We start from the raw sequence: 16,079 nt of genomic DNA, 5'->3' as shown, positions 1-16,079 counted from the left end.
CTATGTATTTGCTTATTTGCAACTGCTTATTAAGGGAGATGAATATAAATATCAAGCACTTTTAGTGTTTGAAAACATGTTCTAAAATAAACCACTCTCATTGGAAATTCTTATTTCATCTTTTTACAAGGTTTACCTGCATAATCAAACGTCAAAAAAGATTTGTGAATTTGACCTTTGTCATCCCATTTATCAGACTATTAAGTCAGCCTCACATTCATTTTTAAAAGGTTAGAGCCTCCTTTGCAATGCCTACATTCCCAATTAAAATGAATAATACACAGACATCAGCATTGGAGTTGCTACTATGCCAGTACAAATTTTTAAAAGTTCTTTGAGAAGAGAAATAGAAAAGTTATGCAAATAAATTGCAAATAATACATGAGACTATCTGTATTTTAAAGTTATTATTAAGAATATATGTATAGATTTTATAATAAAACTAAATAATTTTCAAGGATATTCGTAAGTCATTAAGCTAACTACCTTAATCGGGATTTTTATTTCAAGACACTTCTATATTTTCTCACCAAGTCACAAGGCAACATATTTTCCTTGTATTTTCTATTGAAATTTCAATGAAAGGTGACTTCCCATAAGTTCTAAAAATAGCTTTTGAGTTAACATTGTGTTTCATTTTGCATTTTCAGCATAAAATAATTTTCTTGTAAAATGAGTAATAACAAGTAAAGTCTGAAAGGGCAGAAAGTAGGCCTTACTTTTGTACTCCAGGTGAAAGCCAGCTGCTGCCACACTAATATCTGATTGAAGTGCAAATAGAGTTGATTAGAGGTACTGTTCAACAATGCTGGCACCGTAGACCTGCAAGAAACAAAATAATTTTAACCTTAGTCATAATTCATGTAATTTTTAAACATTATTCTTTTACATGTCAAACATTTGAATTTTTATGTATGTAAGCTTATTTCTCCAAAGCAATTTAATTCAATTCCTCAAAAGCCAATCATTTGTCAACTTATTTTATGCAGATTATTTTCTCAATGGGCATATAAATATTCTAGTAGAAAAGGTAAGAGAAATAGTCTCTATAACTAAAAAAAAAAAAAAAAAAAAAAAAAAAAAAAAAAAAAGTAATATAGATAAGGAAAGAATTAAAAAGAACAGAACAGAACAGAAATCTGAGAAAGGAGTGATTATTTATATGTGAGGATATTACAGAAAGTTTTGTCCCTAAACTGGAATTTAAAAAAAAACAGGAAGGAGACAAATTTCATAAAGGAAATAAAATATAAAATGACAGTGTCACCCAAGTGATGCATAATACAATGGATAAGATGGTGAACTTTGAATCAAGAAGATTTAGGTTCAAATCTCATCTGAGACAGACACCTTATAATGTAGGGATAAATCACTTAAATTCTGTATCTCAATTTCTTTATCTATAAAATGAAGGGGTGGACTCAATGCATGCTCAACTGATCCTAGGATTGATCCTAGAGTCCTTTTAGTTGGATTGTAGAATATGAAAATGAGTAGAATGTGCTAAAACTAAAATGATATTTTTGATAGATTGTGGAAATCAAATATTAGTGACAGGAATTGTTCTTACTATATCTATTTTTATTAATAACAGGACACGCAAAAGAATTTTCAGTTATTTGTGTCTCTCATAGTACCAGTTTTCATTATTTCTATTGTTCAATAGCAATTGTGTGTATACAGGTATTTTTAAAACAAAGTTGTTGTTTTTTCTTTTTGGTTCTCTACCAACTGTTTTGTTAATGTATCATGACAGACTGAACATATGAATGTCCCAAATCATAGAAATATCACATGAATGCTTACTACTTATATAGTTTATTATCTATTTTTGTTTCTTTTCTTTCTTTTTTTTTTTTTTTTCCATTTTGAATGTCTGCTTTTTTCATTTGGCCAATTTGACAAGGCCATCAGGAGGAAGAACATTTCAAGACCATATAGAAGTCTGGCTAGGGATAGTCATTCAGGAAAATGTTGATCCAATGAATTATTCATGGAACATAACTTTTGAATGGTAACCTCTTTTCTGTTCCCACTGTGACTAACATTGAATGATGTTCCCACAGAGGTCTCTGAATGACTTCCACCGAAAATGTGTGAAAAAGGAATTTATATATTCATTTATATCAAATACTTTTTCTTCACATAAAATGGCCTAGTTCATGTTATACCAACTGAAGAATTAGTAAGAGACATAGACAAGCTAAGGTCATGCTTGAAAAAAGAAATTATAATACTAGAAAAAGTTTTGAAATAGGAAAATAACAAAAAGGGAAATTCCTAGCATAGTCAAAGTCTTAAATTATAAAGTACAACAAAATGGGCTGCTTTAAAAGTGATATGCAAATTAAATTATTTATTTCTTTGTTATAATACTTTAATAAAGAAATTTTTATTAAGGTATTGTGTTTTATAATCTTATTAAAATGATCCTTTAATTTAAATAATGAAGCATAATTCAACTAATTGATTGAGATAAATTATTCTTTAGAGGAAACTGACAATGAAAAAAACAAAGAAAATCCCAGAGTGTCAAGTCAAAACTGAGATGACTGTGATAACTATAAAATAATTTTTAAAAATAAAATGATGATTTATCTTTAATATGTCAATAAAATGTCACTTTTCTGCTCATATTAATATCATCCTCTAAACAATTTAGTGCTGGATTTTTATGAATTAGAGATTTAAAGAATAATCTTTTGGTGCTCAACTTTGGCAAGGAGGCTATTATTAGTCCTTAGCAAGGATCTGTAAATGCAGTTCTTCTAATCTGGAATGTTTTGCCTAAATTTGTGAACGATGACAGCATGGTCTTCAAGAATCCACACCAGAGTATCTTCATGAGGAATTAGAGCAGGACATTTGTGCAAAAATTATTTCTTATCTACCTTAAATTAAACTGAATTATGCTTTTTGTAAATTACCAAATATTTACATGTACATTTACACATCAGAAAAATTCATATATCTCAAATCAAAAAAAAAATTTTCCTCTAGAGATATTAGTACAAGTTAAATCATAACTATGAAAAGCTATCCTTTCAATCGATTTCTGTCTACAAGCAAGTTCTGAGAGAAGCAAGATGGCTTAGTGCTAATAGCACTGGAATAATTCTGTCTATAACATCCCTCACATTCTCCATTTGTAATGAACTTCTCTCCATTTGTAATATTACTACCATACTTTAGGCTCTTACTACCTCTCACTGAGACTACTGAAATATTCTCCTAAAAAGAATACATCCAGTTTTCTCTCTCTTTCAATTATCTATCCTATAGCCACTAAATTAATTATCTTAGTAAAGATTTGGTCTTATCACTTTTCTGGAAGAAGGTCCACTGGTTCCTTCTAGATATGAGCCCTGGTATCCAATTCAATTTGGATTCTCTGTTTGGCATTTAAAATTGTTCACACTCTGACTATAGTTTTATTTCTCATGATTCTGTTTCAAATATTCTGTATACATTTATTTATCCTGGTAACAAGCTATTTCCTATTAAAAAAAAAAACAAAAAACAAACAAACAAAACAATCATTATCCTTACTATCTCTGTGCTGTTGTACTAGGTGCTTTATCTCTTCAAGCTCTCCTTTAAATTTTAGTTTAAGTTCTCTCCAAGTTCTAGTACTCTTACTTCCAGGAATTACTTTGTTATCTACTACATATAATTTTCTGTGTTAATGTATATAGTCTTTCAAACAATAGGATGCAGAATGTAAAAAACTTCTTGAGAGGAGGCAGTTTTATTTTTATCTTTGTATCTCCAGAACTAACTTAATACCTAGCATGTAGTAGAACTGGATGAATGAATGTATGAATAAATGTGTGAATGAAAGAAGGGGTATCAAGACACTAGAAATATTCTGACTCTGCCAATCTGTTAGATGGATCATAATGAGAAAAATCACTAAAGGTTTCTTTTCCTCAGTTGTCTTCTCTCAGATAACTGAGTGGGATTGGATGATCTATAAAGTATCTTTACAATATTATAAATAACTCAAACGTCTTTATTCAAAACTTTTGTAATACTATTTTGCCACAATTCTCAATTTCTCTAATTATTCTGACTCAGTTTCTCTACTTCTCAGCTCAAAGCTCAGTCCTACAAAACCTCCCCTCCCTCTTTATCAGGATATTTGATAAGAATAAAAGATCTTAAGTTTTAGAATATCAGAATGCCTCTCCTTATCCCAAGCTTATCAAGATGCCTCTCCCCATCTCAGGAGTTCCTTCCCCCCATGCCTCCCCTCATCCTGTCAGAACCAGATTGTCAGAGTCCCCATTCCCACTCTCAGCACCCTGACATCGCCCCGGCCTCGATCTACTCCCTGAGTCTGAGCCATCTGTGTATATGTCATGGGGAACTCTCATTGTTTGCTGGATTCTTAGAGATGATAGTCTCATTCAGTCCTGGGACCAAATTATGGATCCATTTGGTCTCAGTAAATCTCTCCCATTAAATAAATTATTAAATACTCTTTAACCTCTATCCTGCCTCAATTTCTCCTGCATTACATTTTGGAGGTTCCACTGAAATGTTAGAAAATGATAAGTATTAGAGATAAGAGAGTTTTGGGTCTCCACGTTGAGCCTCAGATTGGCTGGGGATCTGAATTCTTGGCCTGGAGAGACCGGCCCTCTGAATATTTTTTCCAGAGCCTCTGGAAAAGAGAGCAGTTTCCAGCCACAACTATGTCAAAATCTCTATTTGGCCATGGGAAAATCTGGTCTGAAATCCCTGCAGGGAAAGTTTTCTGTCTAGTCTGATTGCTAGCAAATCTGGTCCCCATAAAAAGTTAGGCTGATGAGCCTACTCTGGGGAAGTACACTTTGGGTACCTGAGTATCTTTTGGGTACTATCTGGTTCTGAGTACCTTTTGGTACTAACTGATTTTCATCTGGCCATTCTCTGTGAAGGCAGAGAAATGCACCAAACTGGGAGGGAATCTGGAGCTGACAACTTCCCTCTGGGCTATCCTTTCCAGATAGCCCCTGGTCTGTGTTAAATGTTTTGTTTTATGTTGTAACTGCTCAGTCAATGTTTGTATTTGTCTGTCCTGTTGGTTCAGAGCTCTGCTAACTTAAGAAATTTGGGAATTGGCTGTTTCAATGTTGCAATTATACTTAGTATGAAATTTATTTGTGATTTTAAACTTAAAAACTGGCACTCCAGTAGTTTAATTTCAGACATGGCTTAGGTTGAGCTACCCTAGATAAGGCCTCTGGAGAACAAAAGGAGTTTATGCTAATTGCTTTGAACTCTGGCTGGAGAAAACATCTGATTAGAAATTTTAGGATGGTTTTTAAATTGTGGAAATAGTTTTACTGTTGCCTATGCAGACTAGATTTAATTATCTTTGAATGTAAGATCTTATAGAACTTGTTTTAAGTTTAATATTTTTACACCATATATTTACATATATTTAATATATTTATACCATATATTTTTACATATATTAAACTTGGTGTAATCATATGATATTAGGATGTTCTATATAGGATATTCTAGGGTCATTTTAAGAGCCTCTGAAAATAAAATTTTTTTGTCCTTTTGAAAATGTTTCTGTTATGGGCTATATTTGTCTACATATTGGGTATTTTTAAAAGCAAACGGATTTGTATGTATAATGCTCACTTATGGTGGGAACAACTACTTAGATATGAAAGAAGTGAACTTACTGAGACAAATTCTTACTGTCATAAATATAAATATCTGTTTAGGATATATCTGAAACTTAGTTAATAGAATTTGTTATTAGAAGTAAAATTCGTTGGGCTTATAATTAATGCTATTTGGGAATTTTAAAGCTCCACTCTCTGATAGTAGTGGGACAATTAACTAGAGTAAAAATGAATTAAAGCTATTTTATTCTGTTTTTGCTGAAAGTTAAGTTTTAACTGCTCATGTTATGTTTGTGGACTTGCATTTTTTCTTCCTGTAACTAATTTCTATGATCAGAGCAATGGTCAATATAGGAGCTGTTACTGCAACTCAATTATATCATACCTTGCTATTTCCTATCTGTTTATATGTAATCATTATATCCTGAATACTTGGCAAATGTTACTAAGTATTTGTGTCTGTGGATATTCAGGTTTTTTAAAGGTTTCTAAATAATGAGAGAGCAAAAGCCAAATCTTTTCCCAGGATTAATCTACAAATGTGCTGGAGCAAAAACTGCTTTCTTTTTTACTGTTACTACTTACAATACATGTTTTTGCTTGGATGTCATTTCTGTGTGTGTGTGTGTGTGTGTGTGTGTGTGTGTGTGTGTGTTTGTACATGTGGTTTTTATGTGTATGTATGTGTGTATATTCACTCATTTATTTCTTTTTTTTCTTAACAAAGAAGTTAATTTTTTTAGACTTTTACCTAAATGGCTTGCTTCTCTCTCCCTTCCCCCAAAATGAATCTGATATTCTTTAGTTTATTATGTGTGTGCCAAATATCCTAAAAATCTATGTGGATCATTAATATCTTCTCATCATCATTAGATTTAAGCTGTTACCAATACAAATAACTTTATAAATACAAACTAATGAGTGACTTTAAGAATACTGACAATTTTTGCAACTCTAGCTGCTTTTATTTGCCATTCCACTATCTCATTACCTTCTGAATGTATGAATGAGTTCATGCAAGGAAAAAAAAAAAAAAAAAACAAAAAAAAAAAAACTATGCTGATGTTTCCTTAGGAATTTGAGGGAGAAAAAATAACTACCTTCCTTAAGATAAATAATATAATTTACAGTATCAATTAGAATAAGCACAACATTGAATATTTGTTTATAAAAGTATATATTTTTGGCATTTTAATGTACATTAATAATTGTTCAGGTAAATGTTTACTATTAATTTCATATGAACTGATAAAATTCATTAATATACATGCAAGTAATGGATTGTATTAATGCATTTAAAAATCCAAAAATAACACAAGCAGCAAGAAATGTGAACATTTAAATAAATTTAACAAGTTGTATTGTCTGTGTGATAATTTTTTTTCAATTGTTTTGAAAGTTTAATTTGAATTCTATGGAATTTAAGAACTGATAGTTTAATTACCTGAAAAACTTCCAAGCCTTGGTGCAGTCATGTCTGCACCATCATAGATTTCAAGGGAATCCCAATTCTGTTCTGTGGCAAAGCTGATTACTTGAATCTGGAATGTAATGACATTAGTTTATTTTTTTTTTTTTTAATTTTAAAAACTAGCGATAACTAAATAGATACTCTCAATGTAAAATAACACCAAAGAAAGTAACCAAGTATGAAACCATGAACCAATAGATGGAGATGAAGATATTGATAAAATGTATTAAAATAATCTTAATCAAGGAGAGATAAAATATAAAGTACAGATATTGACTGAATAAGAAACAAATGATACCAAAGAAAATAATCAAGCAAGAATGAATATAGCTGAATTATATATATAGATAGATAGATAGATATACACAAATGTACACATAGATATAACAAATTAAAATATCATACAGTAAAATAACACCAAGCAACCCAAGATTAACATATACAAGATATAGATGTAGATATAGTTATAATGAAATAAAATGATATATAATTATGATAGTAATTTAACATAAAAAGTAACCAAAGTTAAATTATGTGAAATATAGAGAGATAGAGATATTTAAATATCTCCATATATTATTTAGATATTTATTTAAATAAAGTGAGCAAGAGGTCTATAAGTATATAGACATAATGAATTACAGAAAATATAATTGATACATTTCACTTTCCTCTGCTAGCTATATTATTATTTTTCTGAGTTAAAAAGGAGTAGGGTTAGAAACTATCACAAAAAAAAAAAAAAAAAAAAAAAAAAAAAAAATTAGAAGATCAATTATTTTCCACAAATTTAAAACTAAAAGTTATCATTAAACTACTGAGGTCAAGAATTCCACATTTTTCAGAACAAGAACTTACCTGAATTCCTGATCCCTCTGTGACTATGATCTTCCATATGCAATTCAAGTTGTTGCCATATGGCTCAGGATAACCAGGGGAAAGAATAGTTCCTCTCCTTTGAGTGAAATTGCCACTGCAGGGAACTAAAAAGCATTATTACATTTAAGTACAAAGTTTGTGAACATAAAGTAGAATGTGATATATTATTTGAGTTTCTGAATATGTGATTCACTTCTAAGGAAGATTTCAAACATATAGTGACAGTTCGCTTTGGCAGGTCTTAATCAATGTAGAAATTCATCTACATTTTCTTAATTTTTAAAAATTTTTAAAATGTTCGATTAGGTATATACAGGCAAAAAAAATATTTTGAAAACAAGAATGGTCTATTAAGAACAATGGCATGACTGAAAAGAGTGCTGTTGAAAATAATTTAATGTGGTTTAAGTATTTGGTATTCTATTTGATATTAATGGAATTTATGAGCAAGACCAGAGAGAAAATACTCTTAAAATGTACAAATGAATTCAAACAAGTAAGCAGGATTTTGCTAGAGGCTCTTACATAAAATAAGGCAAATAAGCTACAACTAACACAGCACCATTGTTATTTGCTCAGAATTAGCATATGACTTTTCAATAATTCATCAGCCCAAATTTATCAAGGGGATACTACATAAAAGATCTAGACAATCAATATTATATTACTTTTTTTAAAAAAAAGAAAGCCCAAGATTATGTACTATATTTATAGCTTTTAAGTTAGTTGCATAGTTAATATTCAAGGGGGCAGGGTAACATGCATCATACTTGTTCATCTAATTGGTTATTATAAGAAACAACATATTTTTTACTCTCTAGTTGGTACTCAATTATTTCTGACATGACAAATTGCCCTTTTAAATTGGACATGACCATTATTAATTGATGGTGAATGAATATATAGGTATAGGAAAAACTACTTTCTGAAACTGTCCAATTATGATTTAGGGCTCATGTGCTCTAGGAAACCCAACCAATAATTGCTTACCTACACAGCTTGGTATTGTGTCATTCCACTGAGCTAATGCATTAGGCACTGACTGGCAACGGATTGCTTTGGAGCCTTGAAGTAAATATCCAGGGCTGCATTCAAATCGAACAATTGAACCAGCTGAAAATTCAGAGCCAATTCTCCTTCCATACCTGGGCTCTGGGACAGAGCTACATTGTGTATCACTTGTACGTGGAACAGCTGAAGAGTATTGTTTTTTTCCAAAGAAGAAAAAAATATATATTATTTAATTTTAAAACATTTTAAAATTTATATTTCCATGCATGTTACTTTTCCAAAATATTTTCCCATTTTATCCCACTTTAACCTTATAACAATCCTGTGTGTAAGCAATATAATCCCTAGTTTATAAAATGTATTACATAAAAAACAGAATTTAAAGTCCTTGTCAATACCATTTGACTAGCAGATCTAGTTGAAAACTTGGAGCTATAATTCTAATACATTATCTTTCCACTAAGGGTATATATGTGTGTATGTGTGCATGCACATGCATACAAGTACATGCACATGTGTATACGCATACATGTATGCCTTTCACTGACACAGATAAACTAAGAGGTTTCTTGAAATACTGAATTGAAAGCTTGTTTCAGAGTTAGAGAGACTCAGATTCAAGTTTCAAACTAATAAATATTCCTTGTTTGATCCTAAGCAAATCACTAAACTTTTCAGGACTCCACACTCTAACTCTACAATTTCTAGAGAAACTTGAGATTTCCAAAATAATGAAATCATAGGTCTAGCTCAGTATATGTGTATACATACATGCCTAGGTAAATGAATTCATTGAAGGTTTTTTTTTTTCCTTGCATTTCTGTTAGCTACAATTAATGATGTGTATTTCATTTTATAGTACAATGGTATTATATAAAAAAAAATTGAAGTTAAATTATGCGTTGAAATGATTTGTTATGCTACTAACTATGTGACCTTAACCACATTACTTTCCTTCTTTGAATGTCAGTTTCAATAAAATAAGGGGATTATTTTGATATCTAAAGTCCATTCCAATTCTAACATACTAAAATGACCCAATCTTAAAATATAAAAAATTATACCTACATTTATATCCCTATCTGTATTTCTTTATTCACAACATAGACAACTCTTTAAGAAAAAGCACATGCTACTCCTTTTTTTCTTTCATAATTCATTCTTTTTTTCTATGCTATGAAACCATTGTCTAGTCTTAAAAATGAACAAAGATGAACCATGCCATAGCTTACATTATAAAACATTGGAAAGAAAGCAGTTCATTTAAAGAAGCATCAAGGAAATAATTTTGATTGACCTAAATGCTATTCTGGATTTAAAATTATGTCCAATAAGATGTTAAAATGAATAAAATTGGATAACAATTCTAATGTTCCATGATTTCAATAATGCAAGAACCAAAAACACTTTAAGGCCTGTATCTTTTTAAAATAATTAAAATGAGAAGTAATATAATTTTACACTGATAGATACTATAATGGATACTACTTTAAAACATCATTTGATCCTTTTCACATTTCTTGGACATGTTTTATGACTGCAATATAGAAAGGAGAAAATGATTTGTCAAATTTGTTCACAATAAACAATGATTGAGAATCTTTTAAATGATAGAGAAATATCTTCCTGGTTATTTTTTTTTTTCATTAGATTTAAACATTAAAAAAAAAAGAGGGAAGTTTTTGAAAGTATTTCTGTTTGTGTAAGATGCAGTAAAATCTTCACTAAATGCTTTGGTATATGAATATTGCATAAGGTTGAAGTGGTAGGGGAAAAAAAAGACAACTACATAAGACAGGAAAGTTTTGATCATTGTTGTTTTTGTTTTTATGGTACTAACTGTTATATTGAAGTCAATTCAATAGAACTCATGCCTGAATAAAATTGAAGAGATTTGGCCATTCAAGAGGGAAGATTAGAAAACAAAGATAAGAAATTAATTTAACATTTCTTATAAAGTCCAGTAGGAATTGGGCATGATTGTATATACCTATAATCTCAACTACTATGGATGCTAAGGTTGATTTGCCATTTGAGCTGGGAGTTTTGAATGCCAATAAACTAACTCCTTTGAGTATCTATCCACGTTAAGTTCAGCACTACTGATACTTTCTAGACTATCAAAAAGGTTGAAACAGCCCTGGTGAGAAATAAAGCAATTCAAAGCCCGCAAGCTGGCCAGCAGTGTAATTGGACCATGTATAGATGATTCATTTCCAGGCTGTGTGAGAAAGGCTGGTATAAAATTAAATTAAAATATAAAATAAAATAAAAATGAGATAAGAGCAAGCCAAGAATTATGATCTCTACAATGTCTTTGGAAGAGAAGAGACAGAGCAATGTTCTTTTTTTTTCCCCCATCAGCCATTCCCCATACTTTTCAATGTTAGGCTAGATATTTCCAGCATAAGAGAAATTCTATTTACTATAATAATTACTTTCCATCTTTTAGCAAATGTTTCACACTGCTGTGAAACAAAATTGAAATCAACCCAGTGGAAAAGTGAAAAGGAATAAGGTCAATCTGGAATTAGAGGGTAATAAATAAAATGGTTGACATTGCAGGCCAGATTAGTGTGATCAGACAGAGACTGGATGCTTATCTCTGAGAAGTTTGCAATGCTAGGAAACATCCAATCCTGCAACTGTATGTATTTAAATATATATGTGTGTGTATATACATTTATTATATATATATATATATATATATATATAGTAAGAGGGAGGAAAATATAGTAGGCTTCTTAATAGTCACCAAACACCAAAAGCAGATTAAAGAGTAGAAATGAATACACAGTGGCTTGTACCTTTTATCCTTCTAGAAACTAAATATACTTTTAAAAATATATAAATCTAAGCATCAGCATAAGAGTGAAGTAAGCTGAGTTGGCTTATTTTATGTTCCAAGGGTAGCATTTCCTATTTTTCAAAATCAATCTTTTTCACTTATTAAAAAAAATAATTCTTCTGTCTACAACTAGGAGCAACTAAATTCAAATAAAACTCACAGGGATACAAACTAAACTTTTTATCCCCTCTTCACTAGGAAAAAACAAATACAGATTTCACACTTTCTTGATTTAAGTTTAAGTTCTGCACAAGAAGAAAATAAACCACTAAGCTTTCATGTGTTTTTCTAATATCAAAAAAGAAATGAATACTGAGAAAAATCAATAACAACATGTATTTGCATGTTGATAAACTGCAACAAGAAAAGAAAAAAATTAAAATTAAAGGATAAGACTTGTCTGCACATACATATATATATATATATACATCAAATAATTTATAAAAGATTAAGATTTAATTGATGTTAGAACTGTAATTAGAGCTCAGTTTTTTATCATTCCAGGACTATTTCTTCTCTACATGGTTTTGAAATTCAGATCTTTCATTTGGGGAACTGGGAATGGGAAAATAAAATAGTAAAAATCCATATTATTTGTAAGTCATATGATTAGAAGTGGTCTCAAAATGCATTAAATATTTTTAGTGCCCACTGTATTCATTGAAATATGGCACAGACTCTGCTTCCAAGGAATTTATAATCTAATGAAGGATAAAAGAAGAATTAAGACTTTTCTAATTCCAAAAGTGTTATATCCCCTCCTGAACTTTGAAGCTCCATGAAAGAGAACTTACAGTCATTAGTAACTATGGTGTATGCTCAGTAAATATAGCAACCACTTATTGTGTAGTATTTTAAATTGACAATAGATGCAAATGAATGGTATGGCACAACTCAGTAGTATATTATCTTAAAAAAAAAAAAAAGAAGTCATCAGTTTTTTAAAAAGTACATAAAGACAGATGCATACTGTGGAACATAATATTTATTGACAAACCATGTATTGACAAAATTCTTGGTAGATATATTAGCATAATTATTAAAATCATTATTAAATGACTTTTAATTAAAAATCTTTAATTAATTTAATTAAAAGACTGTGCCTGGTAATGAAATATTTCTATGCAATATTCATAAAAAATTAAAATGTTACAGAGTTAAAGTCACTTGCATTTTTTTTGAGGGGAAGGTTACTATACCTATTTTCCCCTGAAATAAGTGGATATGATACACTCGCACATACACACACACACACACACACATACACACAAACTGAACTATCAGCCTATTAACAAGGTTAGTCATCCTATAAGTGGGCTATTTAAAAAGTCCTTGTGCAATTTCAAGCTTTAATATTTGATGAAAGGAACATACTCTAAGTGGTATATGAAAGCACTATTCATAAGAATTTTATGCAATACAGTTCAAACAGTTTCTAAGCTTCAATGTAACTGCTATCTTTTATGGGAAAAAATGTTTAATTTGACTTTTCATATATATTGAAAACTTTTTCCAGTTGCTCTTGAGTGATTTCTTAAATTGCATTGGTGATGGGGACCTTTTCCTCCAAAGAATATGATTTTGATGAAAAGACATCCATTTTAATATAGCCCCAGGGGCAACTAATCAGATAAAATGAAACACACAGCTTTATAAAAGCATGATATGTGTGTATCTACACATATATGCACATGCATATACCCAAAGATTTGTAATATACAACTGTGTTTATTACATATACATATGTACATACACACATACATAGAGATCAATATTTATTTAAATTTCTGGTACAGTACCTGACCTTAAGCCAGATACTCAGCCTTCTATTCTTCTCTCTGCACTAGCCATTTGGCTCACTACTTCCTAATCTTTCCTATTAACTTCAAATATTCGAGAGATGTAGGTATAAAACGTAGATACCTACCTTGCTTAAGGAAATTTCAGATAGATAGATAGAGTGTCTAATTTGTCACTCTATACTTTGACTTATGGGATGGGGAAGTGGCATCTGCCTCTCCTGCTACTCTTCTACTTTTTTACATAATTCTTTGCTTTGCCACAATGAAATAGCCTAGACCAATTATATAACTAATTTTAGCTCAGTGAAATATTACCATGCCTCAGACAATTGCTACTTTATTTAACCCACTAAAAAGACTCCTTAACTTTTTCTCAAATCAATCAATCATTCACTGTCTGTTTCTTTATTATAGTCTAAAATACCTCATGACTGCACAGTGAGGCATTTTGATAAGGAAATCTTTTCTTGGCATGCATTTTGCATTGACTCCAACCAAGCTAAAGGCATTAGAATAGACTTGATCTATAAACAATGTGACAGACTTTAATCCTAACTTTTTTTTTTTTTTTTTTTTTTTTTTTTTAATGTCACTAAGTTTAGCTTCTAGGAAGAACCTTGATCAAAGGAAAAAAAAATGTAGTCAGCAATCTATTTCCCTCCCTGCCATAGGAAGGGGGGCGGAAATTATGAAAAATAGTTATTAAAAAAAAATTTCAGGGCAGCTAGATCGCACAGTGGATAGAGTGCCAGCCCTAAAGTCAGGAGCACCTGAGTTCAAACCCAACCTGGGGCACTTAATACTTAAACTGCATGACCCAAGGCAAGTCACTTAACCTCAATTGCCTCAACAAAACAAACAAACAAACAAGCTTATCCTCTTAAGCTATAAACTTCTTGAAGACCAGGAGAAGGTATTCAAAACAAATGTCTTTTCTACAGACTCCATTTCCTTGGACTTTGCAAGAATAATGTGAAAGGCATCTGACCCCATTTTAACCATGGTACCCTAACAAGGTGAGAAAATCTATTAATTATCAATCAAAAGACTTTATTAAGTGTGATATAACTCCTTTGGATATAGTTAAATGATACAAGGCAGAAACTGTTTTAATAGACTGGGAAAGTTGGTCATGTCCCAATAGACGTGGGGATAGAGTGGTCACCTATAAATTATTAAGAAATTATGAAAATATTCATTTGAGAAACTGGAGTGAGTATGGAGTTCTAGCTGAATCTCCTAAGAAAGTACAACCTAGAGGGGAAAGGAAAAGCCTTAGTTTTTTTGCCTTGGCCAGATCTCCTTGTCTCTCCCTCCTTTAACTGGTGGAGGACCTGTCAGCTTCTAAAGATTTGGAAAATGTTGAACTTTTCTTATTTTCATCAATGTCTGAATTAGTTAATGGCAGAGTGTGTGCACCATTTGCCAAAGAGACTACACACAGCTCTACAAAATGTCAAACAGAAAGTCAACTATGCTAAAGGATAACTTTTTACATACCCCATAAATGAGAACAAAATAGCTCTAAAGAGTTCAACTATGAGAGAAGCCAAGGATGAGGATTCTCAGCATTTATACAGGCCACATTACAAACATATTAATAACTTTTCTTATTTTAAAACAAATCAATGTAAATTCCCTTAAGCCTTTTTTCTCCTAAAAATTATTGTTCTAACTTCTTTTGTTCGTAACATGTTCTAGAATGTAATCTAAATTTGTTTCCTTAACTTCTTTACCATCATTTCCCTCCTTGGCCTTCTGCCCCATGACTTTTGTCACATTAGAATGCAGACTACTTGAAGGTAAAAACTTTTAAAAAATGTTTTTCTTTTTGTATCTAGCATTTAGAGCAGTATCTAGCACATAGTAGGCATTTAACAAATGTCTTTTGAATGACTGATTGAATTCCAACACTTACTTGACTCATCATCATAGCCACTTTGTAACTGCTAAATACAATGTGTCTTCCTTTTAGAACATGTAATTTCTCTCCTCTCTATTAATAGACCCATCCTAATTCAGACTCTCACTGTTATGCCACAGTTTCCTTTAATTGTTCTGCCTCAGTTTCCCTGAATTGTTCTACCTCAGTTTCCCTAAATTGTTCTGCCTCAATCCCCTTGGTTGTAACTACCCTTCTTGACCATTAGGATTGATTTAGGGCTGGCTACTCTAAGGTCATAAACTGTAAATGTTTAATCTCAGATAAGGGAGATCTTCTATTTCAGACATCCTGTCTCCTAGGTCCTTCTAAATTATCAAGAATGTCAGAACCGAATTTATGGTCCACTCACCAGTGCTCTACCCCTTTCCTCCCTGCCTTTGTCACTAGAGCCTAAAGAATCTCTGGAATTCTTCACTTGTTACTGAATGCTTTGAGACTTGAGTCCTATTCAGTCTGCTGGGGTCAACATGGATCCTGTTTTGGCCCCAGACAATCT

General features: G+C 31.2%; 1 protein-coding gene across 1 annotated transcript in view; it reads right to left on the bottom strand.

Moving 5' to 3' along the window:
• CSMD1 (CUB and Sushi multiple domains 1) overlaps nucleotides 1-16,079 on the bottom strand; it is a 2,669,009-nt gene that overhangs the window by 360,425 nt on the left and 2,292,505 nt on the right. Inside the window, 5 exon segments of the mRNA XM_074287957.1 lie at nucleotides 720-767; nucleotides 770-820; nucleotides 7,069-7,168; nucleotides 7,957-8,081; nucleotides 8,968-9,171. Coding sequence (XP_074144058.1) covers nucleotides 720-767; nucleotides 770-820; nucleotides 7,069-7,168; nucleotides 7,957-8,081; nucleotides 8,968-9,171 — 528 coding nt within the window.

This window comes from Sminthopsis crassicaudata, chromosome 2, assembly GCF_048593235.1.
Source record: "Sminthopsis crassicaudata isolate SCR6 chromosome 2, ASM4859323v1, whole genome shotgun sequence".
NCBI lineage: Eukaryota > Metazoa > Chordata > Mammalia > Dasyuromorphia > Dasyuridae > Sminthopsis > Sminthopsis crassicaudata.
Note: the sequence above shows the minus strand (reverse complement) of the source record. Positions and strands in the feature narration are given on the sequence as shown.